The following is a 24,455-nucleotide window of genomic DNA, read 5'->3' as shown; positions in this document are numbered from 1 at the left end:
CGATGGTTATTATTGTCAGTTCAGTGTTTAACTCCTGTGTCTGTCTCAAGTGCTCTGTTTTAATACTGGACATAAATACTGGACATCATTAAATGACATTGTTTACCAAGTCACCATGCCAGGTAAGTCTAACTTGAGCTATTTGGGGGGAAAAAATAAAAATATTCAGATGTAGCGTAATTAGAATTATTAATTATTGCTGAGACATTACATTGTATTAGGATGGACAACTCCAACGAAAATTAAGTTTTCTTGTCCATTGTTTTTGAAGGAGCTTTGCCCATGGAAAGGGTAAAAGGTCATCTTGGCTGGTTCTCAAACCCAAATCTAAATTAGCAGTTCATTTGAGGGCTTGATCCAATGATAAGGGTTTTGAGTTGAGAACCTTTTTAAGGCATAAAAAAACAAATGGTTTCAGTTACCACTTGCCAGTAAATCCACATTAGTGGTAATGTTACACCACAAAAAGAATACATAAAAATTATAAATAGCAATTACACACCATGACATCCAAGTGTGATCGGGGTTTTGTATTGGGAGAAGCACTTTCTGCCTTTAACAGTAAACCGTCTTTGTTGAGTACATCTTGCCAGTTACGGCTAGCGTAAGTACGTGACACGGATATTTTCGCTGTGGAAAACGAGACAAGCATTTGAATAACATTTGAAGAGCAGAAAATAGTAATGGGCGGAGTTTCTGAGTGTGGCTAGGACAATTTGCTAGTATAGTGACGACCCGAAATGGCTCTGCGAGTAACAGTACTGCGACTTAACTTAGCAGCTATCCATCATGTCAACAACTTATACTCGGTTAGCAGTACAAGGAAGCTGACTGAAAATGTGGCATCTAAACCAAAAGCCGCCAGTGGTGGAGAGACAATGACTGGTCATTTACTCTACACACCAGAACACTTGGCACTGAAGGAGTCTCTCAAAAAGGTATGCTAAACATTACAGAATAGCTAAGGTTAGCATAGCATTGCAACTGTGAAACACAATTAATAATATTGGAATTCCGACTAAAGTCCTTAGCTCGTAATGTACAGTACCATACCTAATATGATACGAATATTGGTGTTATAACTCAAATTGTAATAATAGCTCAAGTAGGTGAGAGGTCAATGTCTGTACTACTAGCTAACTCGGCTCGAGGTGTCCATCATCAACCAGCGACCAACCAACGTTAATTATATTCTTTACTAAATAACGTTTGTTTTATTTGTAAATATTTACAAATATTATGTCATTGATAAAAAATCTGAAGCATAACAGAAACAAAACAGACAAAGCATCGTGGTACAACACGGAGAAAAAGAGAACGTGTCTTTGTTTCCGAAAGACGGAATCAAAATAACTGCAAGCCACTGCCGACGTCGTTTTGCGTCATATCATAACGTCTTCTTATTGGTTGTACGATGACAGTCACTCCCAATTACAGGTTAAACGGTTCTCTCGAACCTCTTGTCCTAACCTTGAAGGGAACTCGAGGGGGGAGGTGTGGTACGGGAATGATCCTAATGGATCTCCTCGTTTCCCACCAGTACAGTTTGCATATGTTTAGGCCATTATTTCAACTTGTATTTCACATTATGTTGAGGTAAGAATTTTTAACCCGTTTAGGAATCTTAAGTTAGGATAGCCTAAACATGTGTATATTTAGAATCAGTATCAGAAAGAGCGTTACTGACAAGTAAGTTTCACAACAAACAAGGAATTTGTTATAGTTCTTTGCATACAAATTATACAAAGAATAAAAACAATAGACTGTGAGCAATATGTTAATAAATAACTGAAAATATGTAAGGTGTGAGATTTGTCCAGTTGAGGGTTGTGTGTGGGTGGGGAGGGGGGGGCAATAGTCAGTTTGGTTATGGGGTAAACATACAGTCAAAAATCTTAATACAAGCGACTCACATTAGACCAGTCTGAACATATTAATGTTTGTTCGGAGTTGATCGCTTGAGGAGGAGATTGTCTAGAATGTTTCGGCTTTGACCCTGTTCATGTCTGTGAGAGTCCTTTTGTCCCATTGAAATTCACTGAGAGCTTGTTTAAATCCACCTTTGGATTTTAACGAGCTCCTAGTTGCACCCCCATCACATGATCATCCATCTGCAGGGTTCCCAGATTTCATTGACTGTAAACCGCACAATCACCCGCGGACTCCACCAAAAAAACGGAGCCTATCAAAACAGTGAGATAGTAGTGCATACACCTTCCAAAACAACCTGCTGAACCTCGTTTTGATTGGGATTGGTGGTGATCTGTCTTAGACAAGGTGAGGTCACCTTTTTAAGATAGTGGGTTTTTGAAGGAGCTAGGTACTTTCAGTGGGGGGATCATGAGACAGTAGTGAACCTTAAAATGTTGTTATAGCGAAAATGCTGTAAATGATATCAAAACCATCTGCTCAAGTTCCGCCAGCATGGTCATTTAAAAGTTGGTGTTGTTTTGCCTTTGGCACGTACATCTAAACAAATCCATATCTGGTATTGCCCATTCTCAGAAATCAATACCAATAATTATCTCTTGTTTTCAACCAGAGAAAAAGAAAACATTAACACTGCTTGATCAAAACAAATGCTGATTTTTTTTTTTATCTGGCTTATTAGAGCGTATTGCTTTAGTCCTGCAATACTAGTAGTTGGAATTTAAACAATCGTGAATGTTTTCGCTATTTAAATGAGTTGGCAGAGTGATTCCTGACAGGATATATGTTCAAGTCCAGAGTAGCCTACTTGCCCTTCAAAACCACAGTCCCACATTGGTAGACTTACCAGTCACTGAAGACAAAGAGCTCAAAACACATACACAACTAACCCATAAAACCAAGAACAAAAAGCTGATGAGTGGCAGATGGAAATACAATTGTTTTGTGACTAACCACCAAGGATACAGGAAGTTTGCGATTAAATTGACCTGTGTAAGAGTCGGAAGGATATAAATACAAAAGGAAACAACGAACAATACCTTAAAAGTCTCGCTAATGGGGTGTAGTCTGAGTTTAGTACAATAATTCGCTCGAAGGTTTCCTTGCACTGTGACACACCAGAAGGTTACAAGAAATTCTTGAGTGTCTGACTTCAAGGTTAGCAGTTTGTTTAACCCGACTGGGAACCAAATAACGTTGATCTCCTAACAAGGGCACATGTCAAGGTCTGGGTAGATTAGATGGTAAGCGAGCAATCAGTTCTCGTAGTCAACATGTTGGATGCATGAGAAAGGAGCAGGGGTAAAGACCTGAGCGACTTTGCCAAGGGCCAAACTGTTATGGCCAGACGACTGAGTCAGAGCGTCTCTGAAACAGCAAGGCTTGTGGGGTGCTCCTGGTCAGTAGTGTTGAGTACTTATCAACAGTGGTCAAAGGATGGACAAACCAAAACCGGGCAAAACAGGGTGTTGGGTGCTCAAGGCTAATCAGTGCACGAGGGGAACAATGGCTATCCCATCTGGTGGAGCCTAGATAAGGTTTTCTTAAAGGACCTCTCTGTATTTTGCTCTGTTCAGGATCCCGAGGCGTTCCCAGGCCAGTGTTGAAATATAATCTCTCGACCTGGTCCTGGGCCTACCCCGAGGTCTCCTCCCAGCTGGACGTGCCTGGAACACCTCCCTAGGGAGACGTCCTGGGGGCATCCTTACCAGATGCCCGAACCACCTCAACTGGCTCCTTTCGACGCAAAGGAGTAGCGGCTCTACTCCGAGTTCCTCACGGATGGCTGAGCTTCTCACCCATAAGGGAGAAGCCAGCCACCCTTCTGAGAAAACCCATTTCAGCCGCTTGTACTCGCAATCTTGTTCTTTCGGTCATGACCCAGCCTTCATGACCATTGGTGAGGGTAGGAAGGAAAATTGACCGGTATATCGAGAGCTTTGCCTTCCGGCTCAGCTCTCTTTCCGTCACAACGGTGCGGTAAAGCGAATGCAATACCGCCCCCGCTGCTCCGATTCTCCGGCCAATCTCCCGCTCCATTGTCCCCTCACTCGCAAACAAGACCCCGAGATACTTGAACTCCTTAACTTGGGATAACGCCTCATTCCCTACCCGGAGAAGGCACTCAATCGGTTTCCTGCTGAGAACCATGGCCTCAGATTTAGAGGTGCTAATCCTCATCCCAACCGCTTCGCACTCGGCTGCTAACCGGTCCAGTGAGTGCTGAAGGTCACAGACCGTTGATGCCATCAGGACCACATCATCCGCAAAAAGCAGCGATGAGATCCCCAGGGCACCGAACTGCAACCGCTCCCCACCCCGACTACGCCTCGATATCCTGTCCATAAAAGTTACAAACAGGATTGGTGACAAAGTGCAGCCCTGGCGGAGGCCAACCCCCACCTGGAACGAGTCCGACTTACACCCGAGAACTTGAACACAGCTCTCACTTTGGACGTAGAGGGATTGGATAGCCCTCAAAAGGGACTTCCTCACCCCATACTCCCGCAGCACCTCCCACAGTATCTCCCGGGGGACCCGGTCACACGCCTTCTGCAGATCCACAAAACACATGTAGACAGGATGGGCATATTCCCAGGCCCCCTCCAGGATCCTTGCAAGAGTAAAGAGCTGGTCAGTTGTTCCGCGACCAGGACGGAATCCGCATTGTTCCTCTTCAATCTGAGGTTCGACTATCTGCCGAACCCTCCTTTCCAGTACCTTTGAGTAGACTTTCCCAGGGAGGCTGAGAAGTGTGATACCCCTGTAATTGGCACACACCCTCTGGTCCCCCTTTTTGAACAGGGGAACCACCACCCCGGTCCGCCACTCCTTAGGCACTTTTCCTGACTTCCACGCAATGTTGAAGAGGCGTGTCATCAAAAGACATCCCCTCCACACCCAAAGCTTTCAACATTTCGGGACAGATCTCATCAATCCCCGGAGCTTAGCCACTATGGAGTTGTTTGACAGCCTCAGTGACTTCTGCCATGGAGATTGACGATGCTTCCCCATCAGCCTCCAGCTCTGCCTCCACTAAAGAGGGTGTTTTAGTGGGATTTAGGAGTACCTCAAAGTGTTCCTTCTATCGGCCAATTACCTTTTCAGTTGAGGTCAACAGTGTCCCATCCTTACTGTACACAGCTTGGATAGTTCCCCGTTTTCCCCTCCTGAGGTGGCGGACGGTTTTCCAGAAACACCTTGGTGCCGACCGAAAGTCCTTCTCCATGGCTTCCCCAAACTCCTCCCACTTTCAGGCCTAATAGTTTCCTTTCCCAGAGCCACAGTACCAGTCAAAAGTTTAGACCAGGTGTGTCCAAACTATTCCACAGAGGGCCATGTGTCTGCAAGTTTTTGCTCTCTCCTTGTACTTGATTGACTAATTAGGTTACTGATTGGTTAGTTTCTACCCTCACCTGGTTGTTTAGGTGTGAACTGGGAACCAATTTATAGGAAAAACCAAACACCTGCAGACACACGTCCCTCAGTGGAATGGTTTGGACACCCTTGGTTTAGAAACACAGACTAATTCAAGGGTATTTCTTTAGTGTTAGTATTTTCCACATTGAAGACACAATATACAATAACACATGGAATCATGTAGCAACCTAAAAAGCGTTCAACAGCCACTCTTTGCATTCTTTCAACCAAGTAGTCAACTGGAATGCTTTTCCTACAGGGGAAAGTAGTGTTCTTGACCCCTTGAAATCCCAATTCCCAGCTCTGCAATGTGAAATGACTGGTATTCATTTGTCAACAATAACCTTTGTGTAGGTTTTAGTGTCCCAGTAGACATGATAATTTCCCTCTCAAAGACCTGGCAGACTTCCTGTTATTTCTTGCATTGAACTTTAGGAAGGAACTAGGAAAGTGTGTATTTATTGCAGAGACAAATCTGGTCCTGTGCATGGCTCACAGCTGTCTGTTTATAATGGTGATTATACTATGATTTATTTGTTACATATTTATAACTCATATAGGCCCTGTAGAGGAAGGGCAGTCAATAGTGTTGCTGTTTGGTGTTAACCTGAGGCCTGTTCTTAGGGTATACTTGTGTTTGTTGTTTTTGGCTGGTGAAAGGTGCTGTATATTTTCAAATCTAGATTTTCTCTTGATCCTTGCACAATTCTTTTGGAAACAAGAAATAACTTTTATGAAGGCATTTAGTACTGATACACATTTAAATTTCTCCTAGAATGCACCAAACCCAGAATGGCAAAATTTCTTCAAATTAATCATGTCGACATGGACATATTTTTAGATTGAAAATTAAACACTGTTATGAAAAGTGACTCATAACTTCTGATAGTGCCTTCACGTGCACTGAAGGTAGCTAGTTTAGACATATTAGTCATTTTCCCCACATAATTGCGTAATTATGTTCGTTTTTAATTGCTTCTAATATCCTCTACCTTGCAAAGTAATTGCAACAGCAACAGTTCAACAGCATCTCTTCATAGCAAATCTATGGATGATTTGTCAAGGGTCTGTTGAATCTTTTGCTTTTCACAGGTGCCTTTGCATGAAATCAATCTCTACAACTAATCTATACTGAAACAGAATTGGCTGGAAGCACAGGTAATCTATACCTATTTGCGAAGTTAGTAACTGCTTCAAACATTTTCACATATTTATGAGAAATGTCAAGCCTGGTTGTAAGTAATAACTTGAATACAGTAAAACGTCTACACACCCCTGTTAAAATGCCAGGTTCTTGTGATGTAAAAGAACACTTAAAAGCGGATAGCAGTACTGTTCATTATTCACCTTGAAAAAGAACACCATCCATCTCATCCTGCTGTTATTCATTGAGAATGAGGTTAGCATACAAATATGTGAGCAAATCAACTCCCCCTTCCATGCTGTTGGATTTCAAGAGAAATGCATGCACTTTAATAGTGTCTTTTTAAATAGTTTTGAAACTCAACACCTGTTGTAGGCACAAATCAAACTAGACACGAGTTGCTTCACAAATGGCATCCTGTGTAGTGCATCCGTCAAAAGAAGTGCTTATCTTAGGGAACGGGGTGCCATTTGGGACAGCGGCTGATCGCGGTACTGAGACTCTTTTGGAGCTCCAAGTCTTCGTACGCGGGAGTACTTCCCTCCCTTATGTCAAGAAAGTATTTCGGTGTGACGCACTGGAATTTGGCAACAGAAAATATATTACCGTAGGCATTTACGGAGGATGCAACGCTGTGCTCCATGTGAACGGCTTCAACCAAATGCTACGCCATTGCCTGCGGCCGTCTAATTACTTTGTAGCTGGTAGTAAAGCAACTCAGCCTCGGAGGGTTGGTGTTTAGTCGATATCTCACAGCTAAGGGCTGCCTCTTTGAACGACACAACTCCTGATTGTGGTTGTGTTGTGCTAAAAAAAAACTGTATAGATTTCAGCAAACCGGCCAAATGGCATGACAGTAGAACGGCGGCCATTTTTGTCCCATTCCAGATCCCTGTAGAAGTCGAGTAGAGTCTACAAGGTGGTGACTCTCTAACCCAGGGGTGTCAAACCGGTTCCACGGATAGCTGAGTGTCTGCAGGTTGTTGGTTTTTCCTTTAAGTTGGTTCCCAGTTCAGACCTAAACAACCAGGTGAGGGTAGAAACGAACCAATCAGTGACCTAATTAAACAATCAAGTACAAGGTGAGAGCGAAAACCTGCAGACACTCGACCCTCCACGGAACCTGTTTGTCGCCACGGCTCTAACCGTTTCATTGTCCAGAATTGCAACGGTCAGGGAATGGGTTCAGGGTAGTGGGGCTCTAATAGGCCATCCCTGTCTGCAGTCGTATGAACCCTCTGACGACCATGGAGAACCATCCTATTCATATTTTGAACGGCCTCCAATTGATAGGACGTAGTGTTCACGATACCACCACCACATAATAGCTGGTATGGATTTTATGGCATTTCATTAGTGAAAATAGCGCATCATCTGACAGGGATCTATTACATCGGCTTACGTAGAATATAAAGCATTTATTCTCCTTTCTGAATGTGGTTCTGAATGTCCAAGGAAGTGGAAATGTTCGTCTCACACACCATTGACATACACACAGCTTCCGTCATCGGTACCCCAGATTTTTTGACCTGACATGCATCTTATTTTAGTTTTTCCTTTTTCCTCATCTGTGTCGTAGATCATCGACCAGGAGATCAACCCCTATGTGGACCAATGGGAAGCAGAGGGGATATTTCCTGCCCACAAAGTCTTCAAGATACTTGGAAATGCTGGGTTTCTGGGTGTCAATAAGCCAGTTGGTAGGAACAACCCATTTCCCGTTTTTCTGTAAAAGAAAGGTTTCCCAAAATGAACCCTGCTAATTACTTTTTCAAAACTTTCTTAGGTTTTGCATGTTTTTAATTTTTTTTAATTTCTACCTGATTTGTGGAAATTGATGCATAACTTTCTTTACTGTCACTGCCCTTAAAACAGTCAGTTGAAAGCACTTCCTTTAACATTTAAGGTGACACAGATGGTTTAATTAATCTGCTGTGTTTATGAACAATCATCTGAATCAGAATGAGACCAGGAGCTGCATTGAATATAGGAAACGGCTTTTGTATGAAGAAGCCTCATTCACTGTGAAAGCCTCTCAAAAGATAACGCAGAGTGAAGTGGTAATGGGTTTCTCACATACTCCAGAGTGTCTGGTGTGTCAAACTAGACACTGCTCTTCGTCAAACCTCAAACAAAAGATTGACTTACGGGCTGGATGTGCGAAAAATTTTCACCCATGAAGTCGGCATAGGCCTGAGATTACTAATTTTCACAAGAACAGTTAAGGAGTGCTTAGCATGTAATTCAGACCTACGCGTGGTTATTGTTGGAGGATAACCGCACAGCCATGGCATACCGGCAACGCTCGGTGGGGTGGATGTTGAACACAGTTGTAAAGCGGTAAGACGGGCACCTGCAAGGTCAATTGTGTTTGTTGGTCGGTGAATGCGTTCTCCTCCGTACGTGTAGATGCTGTCAAGTGCGTCCTGCTTGAGCATGCGGTGTGACGAAATAGAACGCGAGTCTCTCCTATGAGGTAAGGCCATAAGCACGAACACGAAATTGGACACGAAATTGGGTGGATTCCTTGACAATGTGTAATCCGTAACAACAGCTTCCAGGATTAATATTGATAATTCATTACCATGTATAATTCTGTTAAGATGGGTTGGGCTCGAGTGCGGACACACTAGTTAACACCCACACGCAGTATATTATCCCATTTGCAAAAGACTGCTCAACTTGACATCAGTCCCTCTTTTTGAGATTATCTGGCAAACTTTATTTGGTTTCTTTTTTGAGTCAAGGCCTCACCTTGCAAACAGTGTGCAGGGTTTTTGGCCATAGCGCCTGGAGGAATTAGGCTCATAAATCCAGCTGGGTCAGAGGACAGTCGAGCAGCAGTAGAAAGAGCTGACTCCAGAGCCCTTCAGCTTTAACTGTGGGATTAGATAGTAGCAGCACAAGGAAGGCTGTCCCAGACAAACCAGATGGTGTATTAGATAACCTCTTTATGGTTTAGCCAGGATTGTAAGCGATCTCTTTGGGACCAGATACGTTCATATTTCAATTAGCCTAAATATTGCACTGATAGGGATGTTATAACTAAGGCCCTGTGTTTCGGTTGATCCTGGAAAAAAATATAAAACAATCTACCCCCAATTGGCAGGTAGCTTAGGAGTCAGAGCATCTGACCAGTACCCAAAGGTAGCTTGATCTGACCTGTACCCAAAGGTAGCTTGATCAAATCACAGAGCCCACTAGAGGGAATGTTGGTTGTTCTTTCCCTATATAAGGGAACCATAATTGTTCCCCAGGTTGTTTATGTAAAAAAAAAAAAAAAAGTAAAAAAAAAACAAACACATTACATTAAACAAAAACTATTTTGTCTCTTCATGCCCACATCCAAGAGGACCTGTTGTTCACATGTCTAGTGGTCACATCCCAGAACATGTCCTTTTTTTTGTTTTATATGCATGGTCCATCAGACTGCTCAGTGGAGGGCACCACTGATTATCCTTGAAGATCAGGGGAGTCGAACTCATTCCACTAAAGGCGTAGGATCTTATCTGCAGGTTTTGGGTGTTTTCATTTCAAATGGAGACCTAGATGACCAGGAGAGGTTATTTAGTGTAGGTTACCATTTAGTGTAGGTTACCATTTAGTGTAGGTTACCATTTAGTGTAGGTTACCATTTAGTGTAGATTACCATTTAGTGTAGGTTAATATTTAGTGTAGGTTACTATTTAGTGTAGGTTAATATTTAGTGTAGGTTAATATTTAGTGTAGGTTAATATTTAGTGTAGGTTACTATTTAGTGTAGATTAATATTTAGTGTAGGTTACTATTTAGTGTAGGTTAATATTTAGTGTAGGTTAATATTTAGTGTAGGTAAATAAATCAGATGTGTGGAATGAGTTTGGCGTCTATGTTGTAGATTAATTTCACAGTTTCATAATGATTTCCAAACACTGTTGCTGGGAGGTTTGTTGATCGTTGTTGTTTTTCACCAAATATCAAATTGTGAAATTATGGTCAGCTTGGGGATCTTTATGTTCTTCTCTGTCAAGATATGCATTGCCTAAAGCAACGTAGTAATTTCCAAATAGTAGTATTTTCTGCGTTTTCATGATTAGAATTGTTCCCTCTCTACTTTGCCTCCAGTGGGCATCCTTTGAATTAGCTCAAGCACCAAATTTTTTGGATTTCTCAAACTGTTTTACACAATGTTTACACAAGTTTCCAATGATAAATCAGAGGAATACTTTGTTATCTAGAAAACATATTTGACCCGGTCAACTTTCTAAGAAGTGTGGTTGTTAAAAGTATATCATTCCTGTAGTTGTCAGGGTGGAATGTTAATGCTTTGCGGTTGCTTCTCAGATTAAACATGCATGTCACCTATTGCAAGTGCCAAGCACTGGCTGTTAATCTTTTGCTGGAGCTCTTCAAATGACACATGGATGCTAGTATACGTGCCAAGCACTGGCTGTGCATTCTATTAGATTGATTGTCAAGTCAAGAAGTTTGCAAGTAATTTAACCCACACACTTTCATGGAAAAGTTGAATTGTTTTTCAATATTTTGCTGTGCTACAAAGTGTGATTGAAATTTATTCAATTCTGTTCCATAATGTTGATGTAGAAATCATTTCTTTCTTCAGATTATTTACATATAGTCATTGCATTAGAACTCACCCCCTTTGTTCAGGCAGGTCTTTTATTATGTCAGGAAACAAATCTGTCTCAACAGGGCACTGTGTGAAATATATGGATATACATTTTTTTTGCCATTTCCTTTGTCTCGCAATACATACGTAAGGTCCCAGAGTCAAATATTTGATATCAAACACAAACTCCAAAAACCAGGGAGTTTTATTTTATATAAAGTGTCATGGTAGGCATGTGATTAGATGGCTAACCATTAAAATGTAGACATCTTGTAGCTCTTGTAGCCTGGTCAAGTTAATTATCCTCTGATTTATTAAACCATCTAGACACATAGACACTCGTAGATACCGTCTTTCCCCTGAACTGGGCTGCAGGACAGGAAAGAAAGTTTTCTGGAATGTCCCAAAGGGTTAAGGTTAGGATTAGGGTTTCCTAACATCAGCAGAGTTTTCCTGACCGTAAAACAGTGAGGATGGTTTAACTGTGTTGTTGCCTTGACAATAGAAATGATCTAAATGACAGTGAAAAGAGGAACACTACTGACGTACAGAATGAATATTTCGAAACCTGCATCCGATGGGCAGCAAAGCTCTAAATTAATATTGTATTTAAATACATTATTTTTATAAAAAAATATATATTGTATATTTGTATTTTTCGGATGAATCCAGAACACATTATCGAGAAACGGCCTTCTGTAGAGCCTGAAAAATTTAGAAAATAATTATGATCTCTGCTTAGACTGCTGCCCCCGCGACCCGGCCCCGGATGAAGCGGAAGAAGATGATGATGATGAATTATGATGATAATAATATTGCACCATCCAGTGCAAAGCTTACAGAGATGTTGGACTCATAGTGAATTAGTGTTCAGTTGTTTTATTGATTAAATAAATGAACTTTAAGAACTGTTAAGATTTCAAAATATTTTGTTGAGATCTTTGACAGAAAATGTATGTAAAAACAAAGTGTGTGTGTGGGGGGGGGGGGGGGGGGTTCAGGCGTCTAGAATATATTAATGCAATCCACTGTACACGATTGTGCGATATGGTGAATCGTTCTTGGCCTATTGTAGCGGGATTCAAAAGAGTCACGACAGAAAAAGAAATGCGATATGATTACATTTACAGCATTGTCTTCAGTATGTTTGAGAGAGTTTTTTTGGGGGGGGGCATTTACAGTGTGAACACCTACATTTTTCCGCCCACAAAACTGTATTTACTTGCAAGTCTTCAACCGCTACAGCTGGTGGACTCTTGAAAAGGGACTCTTTAGCATGAAGTTCAACATGTAGAAATACCAATCCTGGTGGAGAAAAGTGGCACACACAAAGTTTAGTGTATTTTTTCACCTTTTGTCATTGAGGCCCCTCATCTACTCACCACCCACAGGAGGGACCATAAGGGGCCGGTGCGAAGAGGATCGGGCGGCAGTCGAAGGCAGGGGCCTAGACAACCCGATCTCTGGACACGGAAACTAGCTCTAGGGACGTGGAATGTCACCTCGCTGGCGGGGAAGGAGCCTGAGCTAGTGCGTGAGGTTGAGAGGTTCCGATTAGAGGTAGTCGGGATCACCTCTACGCACGGCTTGGGCTCTGGAACCACACTCCTTGAGAGAGGATGGACTCTTCACCACTCTGGAGTTGCCCATGGTGAAAGGCGGCGGGCTGGTGTGGGTTTGCTTATAGCTCCCCAGCTCTGCCGCCATGTGTTGGAGTTTACCCCGGTGAACGAGAGGGTCGTTTCCCTGCGCCTACGGGTCGGGGATAGGTCTCTCACTGTTGTTTGTGCCTACGGGCCGAACGGCAGTGCAGAGTACCCGACCTTCTTGGAGTCTCTGGGAGGGGTGCTGGAAAGTGCTCCGACTGGGGACTCTATTGTTCTACTGGGGGACTTCAACGCCCACGTGGGCAACGACAGTGACACCTGGAGGGGCGTGATTGGGAGGAACGGCCCCCCTGATCTGAACCCGAGTGGTGTTCAGTTATTGGACTTCTGTGCTAGTCACAGTTTGTCCATAACGAACACCATGTTCAAGCATAAGGGTGTCCATCAGTGCACGTGGCACCAGGACACCCTAGGCCGCGGGTCGATGATCGACTTTGTTGTCGTCTCATCTGACCTGCGGCCGTATGTCTTGGACACTCGGGTGAAGAGAGGGGCGGAGCTGTCAACTGATCACCACCTGGTGGTGAGTTGGATCCGATGGCGGGGGAGAAAGCTGGACAGACTCGGCAGGCCCAAGCGTACTGTAAGGGTCTGCTGGGAACGTCTGGCCGAGTCTCCTGTCAGAGAGATCTTTAACTCCCACCTCCGGCAGAGCTTCGACTGGATCCCGAGGGAGGTTGGAGATATTGAGTCCGAGTGGACCATGTTCTCCACCGCCATTGTCGAAGCGGCCGCTCGGAGCTGTGGCCGTAAGGTCTCCGGTGCCTGTCGAGGCGGCAATCCCCGAACCCGGTGGTGGACACCGGAAGTAAGGGATGCCGTCAAGCTGAAGAAGGAGTCCTATCAGGCCTGGTTGGCTTGTGGGACTCCTGACGCAGCTGACGGGTACCGACAGGCCAAGCGGGCTGCAGCCCGGGTGGTTGTGGAGGCAAAAACTCGGGCCTGGGAGGAGTTCGGTGAGGCCATGGAGAAGGACTATCGGCTGGCCTCGAAGAGATTCTGGCAAACCATCCGGCGCCTCAGGAGAGGGAAACAGTGCCCTACCAACGCTGTTTACAGTAGAGGTGGGCAGCTGTTGACCTCAACTGAGGAAGTCGTCGGGCGGTGGAAGGAATACTTCGAGGATCTCCTCAATCCCGCCGTCACGTCTTCCATTGAGGAAGCAGAGGATGAGGGCTCAGAGGTGGACTCGTCCATCACCCGGGCTGAAGTCACCGAGGTGGTTAAGAAACTCCTCGGTGGCAAGGCACCGGGGGTGGATGAGATCCGCCCTGAGTACCTCAAGTCTCTGGATGTTGTGGGGCTGTCTTGGCTGACACGCCTGTGCAACATCGCGTGGCAGTCGGGGACAGTGCCTCTGGGATGGCAGACCGGGGTGGTGGTCCCTCTTTATAAGAAGGGGGACCGGAGGGTGTGTTCCAACTATAGGGGGATCACACTTCTCAGCCTCCCCGGGAAAGTCTATGCCAGGGTTCTGGAGAGGAGAATACGGCTGATAGTAGAACCTCGGATTCAGGAGGAACAGTGTGGTTTTCGTCCGGGCCGCGGAACACTGGACCAGCTCTATACCCTCTACAGGGTGATGGAGGGTTCATGGGAGTTTGCCCAACCAGTCCACATGTGTTTTGTGGATTTGGAGAAGGCATTCGACTGTGTCCCTCGTGGCATCCTGTGGAGGGTGCTTCGGGAATATGGGGTCCTGGGTCCTTTGCTAAGGGCTGTCAGGTCCCTGTACGACCGAAGCAGGAGCTTGGTCCGCATTGCCGGCAGTAAGTCAGACTTGTTCCCTGTGCATGTTGGACTCCAGCAGGGCTGCCCTTTGTCACCGGTTCTGTTCGTAATTTTTATGGACAGAATTTCTAGGCGCAGCCAGGGGCCGGAGGGTGTCAGGTTTGGGGACCACACGATTTCGTCTCTGCTCTTTGCGGATGATGTTGTCGTGTTGGCCCCTTCAAGCCAGGACCTTCAGCATGCACTTGGACGGTTTGCAGCCGAGTGTGAAGCGGTGGGGATGAAAATCAGTACCTCCAAATCCGAGGCCATGGTCATCAGTCGGAAAAGGGTGGCTTGCCCACTTCAGGTTGGTGGAGAGTGCCTGCCTCAAGTGGAGGAGTTTAAGTATCTAGGGGTCTTGTTCACGAGTGAGGGAAGGATGGAACGGGAGATTGACAGACGGATCGGTGCAGCTTCTGCAGTAATGCGGTCGATGTATTGGTCTGTCGTGGTGAAGAAAGAGCTGAGCCGTAAGGCGAAGCTCTCGATTTACCGGTCAATCTACGTTCCTACTCTCACCTATGGTCATGAGCTTTGGGTCATGACCGAAAGGACAAGATCCCGGATACAGGCGGCCGAAATGAGCTTTCTCCGCAGGGTGGCTGGGCGATCCCTTAGAGATAGGGTGAGAAGCTCGGTCACCCGGGAGGAGCTCAGAGTAGAGCCGCTGCTCCTCCACATCGAGAGGGGTCAGCTGAGGTGGCTTGGGCATCTGTTTCGGATGCCTCCGGGACGCCTTCCTGGGAAGGTGTTCCGGTCCCGTCCCACCGGGAAGAGACCCCGGGGAAGACCTAGGACACGCTGGAGGGACTATGTCTCCCGGCTGGCCTGGGAACGCCTCGGTGTCCCCCCGGAAGAGCTGGAGGAAGTGTCTGGGGAGAGGGAAGTCTGGGCATCCCTGCTTAGACTGCTGCCCCCGCGACCCGGCCCCGGATTAAGCGGAAGATGATGCGATGCGATATTGTATATTTGTATTTTTCGGATGAATCCAGAACACATTATCGAGAAACGGCCTTCTGTAGAGCCTGAAAAATTTAGAAAATAATTATGATCTCTGCTTAGACTGCTGCCCCCGCGACCCGGCCCCGGATGAAGCGGAAGAAGATGATGATGATGAATTATGATGATAATAATATTGCACCATCCAGTGCAAAGCTTACAGAGATGTTGGACTCATAGTGAATTAGTGTTCAGTTGTTTTATTGATTAAATAAATGAACTTTAAGAACTGTTAAGATTTCAAAATATTTTGTTGAGATCTTTGACAGAAAATGTATGTAAAAACAAAGTGTGTGTGTGGGGGGGGGGGGGGGTTCAGGCGTCTAGAATATATTAATGCAATCCACTGTACACGATTGTGCGATATGGTGAATCGTTCTTGGCCTATTGTAGCGGGATTCAAAAGAGTCACGACAGAAAAAGAAATGCGATATGATTACATTTACAGCATTGTCTTCAGTATGTTTGAGAGAGTTTTTTTGGGGGGGGGCATTTACAGTGTGAACACCTACATTTTTCCGCCCACAAAACTGTATTTACTTGCAAGTCTTCAACCGCTACAGCTGGTGGACTCTTGAAAAGGGACTCTTTAGCATGAAGTTCAACATGTAGAAATACCAATCCTGGTGGAGAAAAGTGGCACACACAAAGTTTAGTGTATTTTTTCACCTTTTGTCATTGAGGCCCCTCATCTACTCGCAGTTTAAGCTTTTTTTTTTGTTGCTGAAAGGTTGATTAACATTGAGGCTCTCTGTGAGTGTGCTGAATCACTCAGCCTGGATTGATTGAGAGAGGATTACTCAGAAATACCAGGTGGACTTTGGAAAGACTTTTACAGGAAAGACACAGCACAAAGACAACTGCGAAGAATTAGCTGAGAAAGACGTGGGGATTTGCAGTGTGGGGCAATGTATGGAGCCTTGCTACCCTGTGTCACATGACAGAATGAATGTTTTAGAACTCAAAGGCCCACCATTGGTGCCAAGCTGGCTAGCCTGGGCGCTAAAGCCACTGTGTCAAAGAATGTAATTTGTTGGGACATCTCTCCCGCAGAATCGGAAGTTGAGTGGCGCAGTACGACACGAAACCCCGGGAAGTGTGCTGTATGAAAGATCCACGTTCAGACTGCGTATCCGCTCGGCACGACCCACCACAGGTTCTACGGATGACATCTGGGCTGGGAGGCGATGTGTTTAAAGTTTAACGTTTATTTATTTAAAGTTTATTTATTTGTCAGAGCCAGAGCCTATACCCTAATAAGCCCCAGACCCAGATTGCTTTTCAGATGACAAATGGACTGACTAGAGACAGAACTGTGTGTCAAATTCGTGATTACTTCAGTGTTATTCCACGCCTGCGGACAGGACAGTCGGATACAGAGTTCATTGGCCCATCTCCAGGCCCAAGGGTCTGGGTTTGGCAACCCTGCCGGGATTTCCACAGGGTTGTTTTCGTTGGATGGTCCTGTTATGATGGTCCTGTTATGTTGGTCCGGCATTGGCTTAGCCTGACTAGCGTTCATGCCGTCCACACTTCGGGCCGTGTTATTACAACGTACACATACACATTCTGAACGTATGAAGCACGTGCAGAAGATTTACAAAGTTATAAGCAAATCCCTTTGAGCATTTCAATGTGCGTAGAACGCTCATGAAGTGGTGGCGTTGAAAGTTATGGGAACCCTGTGGTCTAGTGAGCCTTGATACACACCAATGTGAGGGATTCTTTGGCATGAAAATGCGCACGGTGTTCTGTGTCACATCCACACTCCTTCAACACTGCAGTCAATGATAAAGACCGTCTTTCTTAGAGACACATATATTTGCTGCGTCTCTCTAACACCTATCCAGCATTTTAATGCATTCGGGCCTCATGTAGACATTACGATGTGCTTATAATGGCTTTGTTGTTGTTCGTTTTATATGGGTCATTGTTGCAATACGACAAAACATAGTCCAATTACACGACCGGTCGGGAATGTCACCAGGTGATAGTGATTTCTGTTTGCTTTTTCTCACCGCTCAACTGTTTGACTAAAACTCAGCAGACGTTCATCTTCTTCCCTCTGATTATATTATTCTCCACAGGGCTTCAGGCCTGTCACACATTTATCTCTACATAACTGTGGCTGTTTCCTCTTATTTCCTACCCTGGCCACCTTGTGCTGCCACAGTAAAAACAAAGAATTCCTGGCTGCGACATTTTGATCTTGCCCTTGGAAAAGGAGAGGACAGAATTCTCTTGCGTCAAAATGTCCCTGTGGTTATTAATCCTCGTCATCATTAGTGTCAGTCTGTGGCATTTCATCCCGTCTGATACTTAGTCATGCTTTGTTGTGTTTGCAAATGAGGTGAAGTCTGTCACTAGTGTCCCACTCTTGGTGTGTTCCCATTTTATTACGGCCCGGTTCTATTTGACGATTAGTTCTAGTTAATTCCTCTATCGCCCAGTTTGATATTCTAGTCAGACTTTCCATGTCTTTCGGGATAATTCTTTTGAAGGAAAAAATGAAATGTTGGTATGTCATTGACTGCTATTTCGTGAATATATTCCAAGCCTTTGTTTATTCTGGTTTAGCAGATTACTAATGTATGCGATAGTCCATCAAATTGATTGGCCGGTGCATTCAAATTCATATAAGGTAATAACTAGCAGGCTCCAGCCCTCGAAGGGTGCGTTGAATTACCCCTGTCCTATGGTCTGTGCTTATGCACTTCCCTCTTCAGTAAAACGCACAGCTTTTCAATGGGAGTGAAGTCCGGTGACCGAGATGGCAATTGCAAAATGTACATTTTGTGTTCAATTAACCATTTCTGTCTGAATTTTTATGTATGCTTGGGGTCATTAAATTGCACTAAGATTCTCTTTCAGAATAGTTTCAGCCTCCTGCCACAGGCAACCAATTTTATAGCCAAACTGTTTTCATACTGGATGAAGTTGATAAGCCACTGATCTTAACAAGGACCCCAGGACTAGTGGAAGTAAAATAGTCCCATTACGTGCCGAAACTGGTTTCCTGTAAACAAGCCCATATTGCCAATAATTTTGACATAGGTTTGTGCCGTTGATTCACAGATTAAGTAAAATATATTCCACATGTAGAAAAACAAGAATGCAATATGAATCTCATTATCTGTGTTATTTTATTCATCGCATTTTGAGCATCATTAAATACAGAAATGCAGGAATGCATTCCAAGCCTTCCAAGCTGCCAATCCACCAGGTTACTAGGATACGCCACTAGTCTATCAAATTGACAGTTAGCATCTGGAAACAGTTGTAAGGTAAACTAAAGCATGAATTGCAGTCTTAAACTGTGCATAGATTGCTGAAAGTGTAAGGGAACCAATATGCAATTTTGGTGAACGTTTATCCCCATCCCAACCTCGTCCGCTGGCTATTACATACAGCAAATTTGGGCAGAATTCTCTGGGAACAGCATATCCTTTGCTTATTCGTATGTGTGAAGTCGTGGACAGAAGTATTGGCTCCCTTGCACTTAATTCAAATAATGCACCATTCAGACTAGACTGAAAACCTTTTGGTGTCCGCATATGGATTTATTTGGTTTGCAGTTGAAAACTATTTGGACAATTTTATTGGCACTTTCTAGAAGTAATTTGATTTCTAACAGGAGATTTTCCTTGGGAATTGAACTTAGTTAGTTGCAAATACAGTGGATATAAAAGGTCTACACACTTATGCAACCAGGTTATTGTAAGGTTTTTATTTTTCATTTTTCCCCCTCAAAGATTTCAGTTTGTTTTTCAATTGAATTGTTCACATTATAGGTCACATTAAAAGTGGAAAAGTTCTGACATGATTTATCTTTCTCATTCTTTTACATCAGAAAACCTGGCATTTTAACAGGGGTGTGTAGACTTTTTATATCCACTGTATATGCAATATAAAAATTATTTATTCAACCAGTTTAAACAGAGAATTGCTCATTCAACCTGTTTTGGGTCAATGTGTTTTGCTCAACGAGCAAGGAGAAAAGAAAGAAAACCAGAGAATTGTCAAAGGAGGTCAAACACCAGATTATAGCCAAGAATGTATTAAAAAAAAAAGTTTCTGTAATATTAACAATAAATAATAGAATTGTTGGTAGACTTTGGTAAATGTCAACCTTTTTCTAGAGACCATGCTCAGTTATTTGAAGAAGGTAACAAGGGTGCCAATAATTTTGGCTGTGGCTGTGTGTGTATAATTGCGTATGTTCTGTGCAGAGTACGGAGGCCTGGGGCTGGACTTCAGCTACAGCATTGCCATGTCAGAGGAGCTGGGTAATATCCGCTGTGGAGGCATCCCAATGGCCATCGGAGTCCAGACTGATATGGCGACACCTGCGCTGGCCAGGTGATGTGTCTTCCACTGCCATCTGGCCCAATGCCTGGCTGTTTTTATCATGAGCCAGTCAAGCAGGTGGTTTGATTTATATAGTCATCATTCATTTGTCTGTGTCTCACTTACCCACACTGGAAATATAATCGGACTAGCTAACTAACCAAACCACTTTTTGGTGGATACCTGTTCACCACAAATCAAAGCATTTCAGTGAGGATACCTAAAATAGTGATGTGAGAGCACCACACTTTTAAATTATCTTTGTTAAGTTATGACACTTAACTCTTGTGTTTTATGAATTATACTAATCGTTGCAGACAACTTAGATATATAGGATCATCTGGAACAACATTTGCTAATTTGCAAATTAGAATTCATAGTAATTCAGACTACAATTTTAGAAATATACTTAATGGGTTAGGCATTGTGTAAAAGTATCAAAAACAAAAATGTACACCCACAATACCCAACAACTGAGTCACATGGCACTGTGATGTTTTCATAACTTAATAATTAAAACACTTCTGGACTGAAGGACAGATGAGAAAACCTTGCAAAGTGAAGCTTTTTAACATCATAAATGATGAGTTGAGCGGAAACAAAACGAGCTCAGTTTGGACCAGACACTGAGTGCCATTGTCTCCACAGGTTTGGCTCTGCAGAGCTGAAGAAGGAGTTTCTCCTGCCGTCCATAATGGGAGACAAAGTGGCCTGTCTGGGAGTGAGTGAAGTGGGAGCCGGCTCAGACGTTGCTAGTACGTTCCCTTCATTTATTGTCCAAGAAGTACTTTATTATAGCCTGACTTCCACTGGTCTCCTAAGTGGATGGTCAGTAAGCAGTCAACAACTGAGAGACAGTAAATTAGATCTGAATCTGCTTCTGATGCCGGTTATTTCATCCCTTATTTAGCCAGGAGAATGTCAAGGCCTGCCTGTCTTTGCATCATTTGAAGGATGATTTATGTTTGGTTGAGAGTAATAAGCTATCTCACCCCTGCTCCGTTCAGACAGTGATCAGTTGTTGTCCGGTATGGATCATTATAGCTGTCCTTTTTCGAAATTGCTTCTGAAAACCTCTACTGTAATGTTCAGCAGTGTGTCATGGTTGATTCTGTTTGGGTTGTGTGTTAAGATGGGGAGCTGTTTTTCTAAGGAGGGTGTTTTACAACCTTGCATTGGGTTTAGATATCATGCATTTTCTGTTTCTCTGCTGAGGCTACATGGATCCACAAAACTGAAACGTACACGTTTATACGTAAGTCCACTTCATTCTGAAAGCAATGGCCAAAAATGGAAAGGTCTCTCTTTTGTTGTCCTCCAGCCATCAAAACGAAAGCGGTGCGTGATGGGGATGAGTATGTGGTGAATGGTGGGAAGATGTGGACAACCAACGGCACCCAGGCTGACTGGATGTGTCTCTTGGCCAATACCAGCGATGGGCTGTCTCACAAGAACAAGTCCCTGATTTGCCTGCCCATGAACTCCCCTGGTGAGACGGTGATTCACTACAAAAACAGTCTGGAAAAGCAGAACAAGTGGGAAGATATAGTAAAAATGTTACACTGCTGTGCTGAAATTGCTACAGATGTTGTAAACGACTTGAAACCATGACCCAGAAACATTAGAAAAAGTAATATATAACACTTTATCATGTCTGAAATAACCACAGGTCTACTTTAGAATATGCTCAGTGGCAGACTAGTTATAACATTCCCAGGATATAATCATTTTATTAAATTTGACCTAGGAGACAGAATGAAATATAAAGAAAATAATTTTTTGTTGTAAGAAACGTGTCCTTTCCTTCGCAGGGGTTCGCATCGCCCGCAAGATCGATAAGATGGGAATGAGGTCATCAGACACTGCCGAGGTCTTCTTCGACGACGTGCGTGTGCCCTGCAAGAACGTCATTGGTCGAGAGGGGATGGGCTTCACCTATCAGATGCTTCAGTTCCAGGAAGAGAGACTTTGGGCAGTTGGCAATAGTAAGCAAATCTAATAACACTAATACACTACTTCAGTCAAAGGGGGTTTTTCAGGTTATTGGGAATTTCTCTGGTAGAAACCATTCACAGTTTATCTAGGCATCCTGATATCAATTGTTTTCGTAACTGAGGGTCTGTTAGTAAAGAAAACAAGAGCAGTAATTTCTCATTAATGGTAGAAAGCTGTTCTGTGGTGACTCATGTCATTCATTTAGTTGTTCTAGGCTTGATAAGTGACATTTAATTAATTCAGAAATATGGCATTTTACACACACATACACACACACACACACACACACACACACACAGATGTAACTCCCACAGATATCCAGATTAGACTAACGTTGGTGTAGGAAAACACCAGACTTTCTACACAACTTTGTGTGAGACCCCTCCTGCGTCTGTCCATTTCTTCAGTGTCCGTCCATTTCTTCAGTGTCCGTCCATTTCTTCAGTGTCCATCCATTTCTTCAGTGTCCGTCCATTTCTTCAGTGTCCGTCCATTTCTTCAGTGTCTGTCCATTTCTTCAGTCAATGTCCATTTCTTCAGTTCTAACTATGATGGAAAACGTCATCCGGGAGACCATCCAGTACACCCGACAGCGGACGATCTTCAAGATGCCCGTTCTCCATCACCAGTCGGTCTACTTCAGACTGGCTGAGCTGGAGACGGAGGTGGAGCTGCTTCGCTCCCTACTCCATCGTGCCACAGGTGGGTCTGCTTAAGATAGCATAAACACTGCCCTACATTGACCAGGACCTGTAAAGACTTTGGTCGCAAGGGAATAGGGCATTATTTGAACATTTCATTCAAGTACATTCCAGACACATAGCTGCCTTATTGTGAGTCGTACTTTAAACATTCACAGCAGAAACCTACAGCAACACCAGTGAAATTCAAACCAAGTGTGCCAAATGTAATTGACACGACCAATGTCTTGTGTCCCCCAGCTCTGTACATCCGGGGCAACGACGTGACCAAGCTGGCCTCCATGGCTAAGCTGAAGGCAGGCCGACTGGCCCGGGAGGTGGGCGACAGCTGTCTGCAGTACTGGGGAGGCATGGGCTACACCAATGACGTTCTGGTCAGCAGGTTCTACCGGTGAGCAGGGGGAACCCTTAATTTAATGAACGAAGGATCATCAGGTCGGTAGCTTAATGCCCTTCAGCTGGGCAACCTTGGTGGGTTGTTGGCAATCTTTGCTTCATGCCTCCTTGCCCTGAGGTCACACTGTGTTAAGTTCAAGTAGTAAGTTAGATACTAGTAAGCCTATTACTGACTAATAAGCTGTTAAAAAGGCCTGTGGCAAAAGCCATACATTTCACAGATGCTATTTGTGGTGGAGGTAAACTTAATAAGAAACGTTAGTCAGTTTAACACAATGTTGTAATGGTGTCTAGGGAAATATTCAAACTTGGCGTGATGTTACTGTGACAAAATGATCTAAGGTCGAGATGCCATACCGACACAGGGCAGATGTAGAGCACCGTGGTGTAGTGGTTAAACAAAATACCACTCACTTGGGAGACCTGGGTTCGAATCCAGTGAAGGCAGCAATTTTTATTACTCTCAGTTGCGGGCCGGCTGAACTAGGCTTGCCTGGTTCCTTTTCTGGTTTAATAATGCACTTGTTACTGGCTTGTGTGGTTCTCATATCTAGTGGTCTTGAGATTCATTGCAAATCGCTTTGGATTAATTTATTATTTTGCCTTGCCTTCTCCTTTCAGAGATGCCAGGTTATGTTCTATTGGAGGAGGTGCTGATGAGGTCATGCTGTCAATCATCTCAAAGTACATGGACACCGTACCCAAGGCCCCGCCCAAGTGATCTCACCGTGCCACTATAATTTCCTTCTACCGCATTGCTGTTAAGAATATATATGAACACTTATTAATCAATATTAAACCAATTGTGGCATTAGTATAACATGTAAACACTTAGCTATGCTATTCAGAATCTGCATACACAGATGAAAACTCCCGGTGATCTGAGCACAATGTTTAAGACATTTAATCACCTCAGTTTGAGTTACAGCTGTGTATTTTATCTCATGTGTTAATATCACCAGTGAGGACTTCCCACCTCAGCACTAGTGAAACTAATTTGAACTAGTGAAACTATGCATAACTGAAAGTGTGCTTATCTAAATGACTGGGTGGATAGAAATTATACCTTAACTTCATTCTCATATTTCTAGTTAAATTCATAAAGCAAAGTTTATGAGGTCAGAAGGAACTGAACACATTTCTGGAGTTAAACCCAGGCTTGGAAAATAAATGTCACCTGCAGTGTGGATCATATCCCCTAGAATTGTTCATCCTCAGGTCTGTTTTCTACTGTTCTGAAGTGGCTGCCAGGATTGTTTTTTCAATTAGCACCTCATGTCTCCATCCTGAAGAGACGCATTGAGTATTTCCAACTATTATGATTCACTGCCTTATGACAACAATACAAGTGTGTTATCACTGTGTATTCTTTCAATGTGATGTGATGAAAGCACATTTTGTCAATACAGATGTCTAATATTTAGAATGAAATGAATAAATGCAAAGAATTTACCTCAACTGAACTGGAATCTTAT

The 24,455-nt window shown here is 43.7% G+C and overlaps 1 protein-coding gene across 2 annotated transcripts; it reads left to right on the top strand.

The window, feature by feature from the left end:
* Positions 1-13: 13 nt before the first annotated feature.
* On the top strand, positions 14-24,438 carry zgc:85777 (acyl-CoA/acyl-ACP dehydrogenase). Of its 2 annotated transcripts, none has more exons than XM_034294755.1 (9): positions 14-122; positions 8,073-8,193; positions 19,771-19,900; positions 20,537-20,643; positions 21,210-21,377; positions 21,700-21,873; positions 22,424-22,585; positions 22,825-22,975; positions 23,602-24,438. In XM_034294755.1, the coding sequence occupies exons 1-9, from the start codon at positions 93-95 to the stop codon at positions 23,699-23,701; spliced, it is 1,143 nt and encodes a 380-aa protein (XP_034150646.1). In that variant the 5' UTR covers positions 14-92; the 3' UTR covers positions 23,702-24,438. The 2 variants fall into 2 exon arrangements, with proteins under 2 accessions (XP_034150646.1, XP_010889812.1); XM_010891510.5 differs by lacking the exon at positions 14-122 and adding an exon at positions 532-938.
* Positions 24,439-24,455: the final 17 nt, after the last annotated feature.

Source organism: Esox lucius, chromosome 10 (assembly GCF_011004845.1).
Source record: "Esox lucius isolate fEsoLuc1 chromosome 10, fEsoLuc1.pri, whole genome shotgun sequence".
In the NCBI taxonomy this organism is placed as follows: domain Eukaryota; kingdom Metazoa; phylum Chordata; class Actinopteri; order Esociformes; family Esocidae; genus Esox; species Esox lucius.
Note: the sequence above shows the minus strand (reverse complement) of the source record. Positions and strands in the feature narration are given on the sequence as shown.

What these genes read in the sequence shown, in the direction of transcription:
- zgc:85777 (XM_010891510.5), top strand. Translation starts at nt 741, where the DNA reads ATGGCTCTGCGAGTAACAGTACTGCGACTTAACTTAGCAGCTATCCAT. An exon ending in TGAAGGAGTCTCTCAAAAAG is followed by an intron (nt 939 to 8,072) that starts GTATGCTAAACA and finishes TCTGTGTCGTAG; the next exon opens with ATCATCGACCAGGAGATCAA. An exon ending in GCGACACCTGCGCTGGCCAG is followed by an intron (nt 19,901 to 20,536) that starts GTGATGTGTCTT and finishes TTGTCTCCACAG; the next exon opens with GTTTGGCTCTGCAGAGCTGA.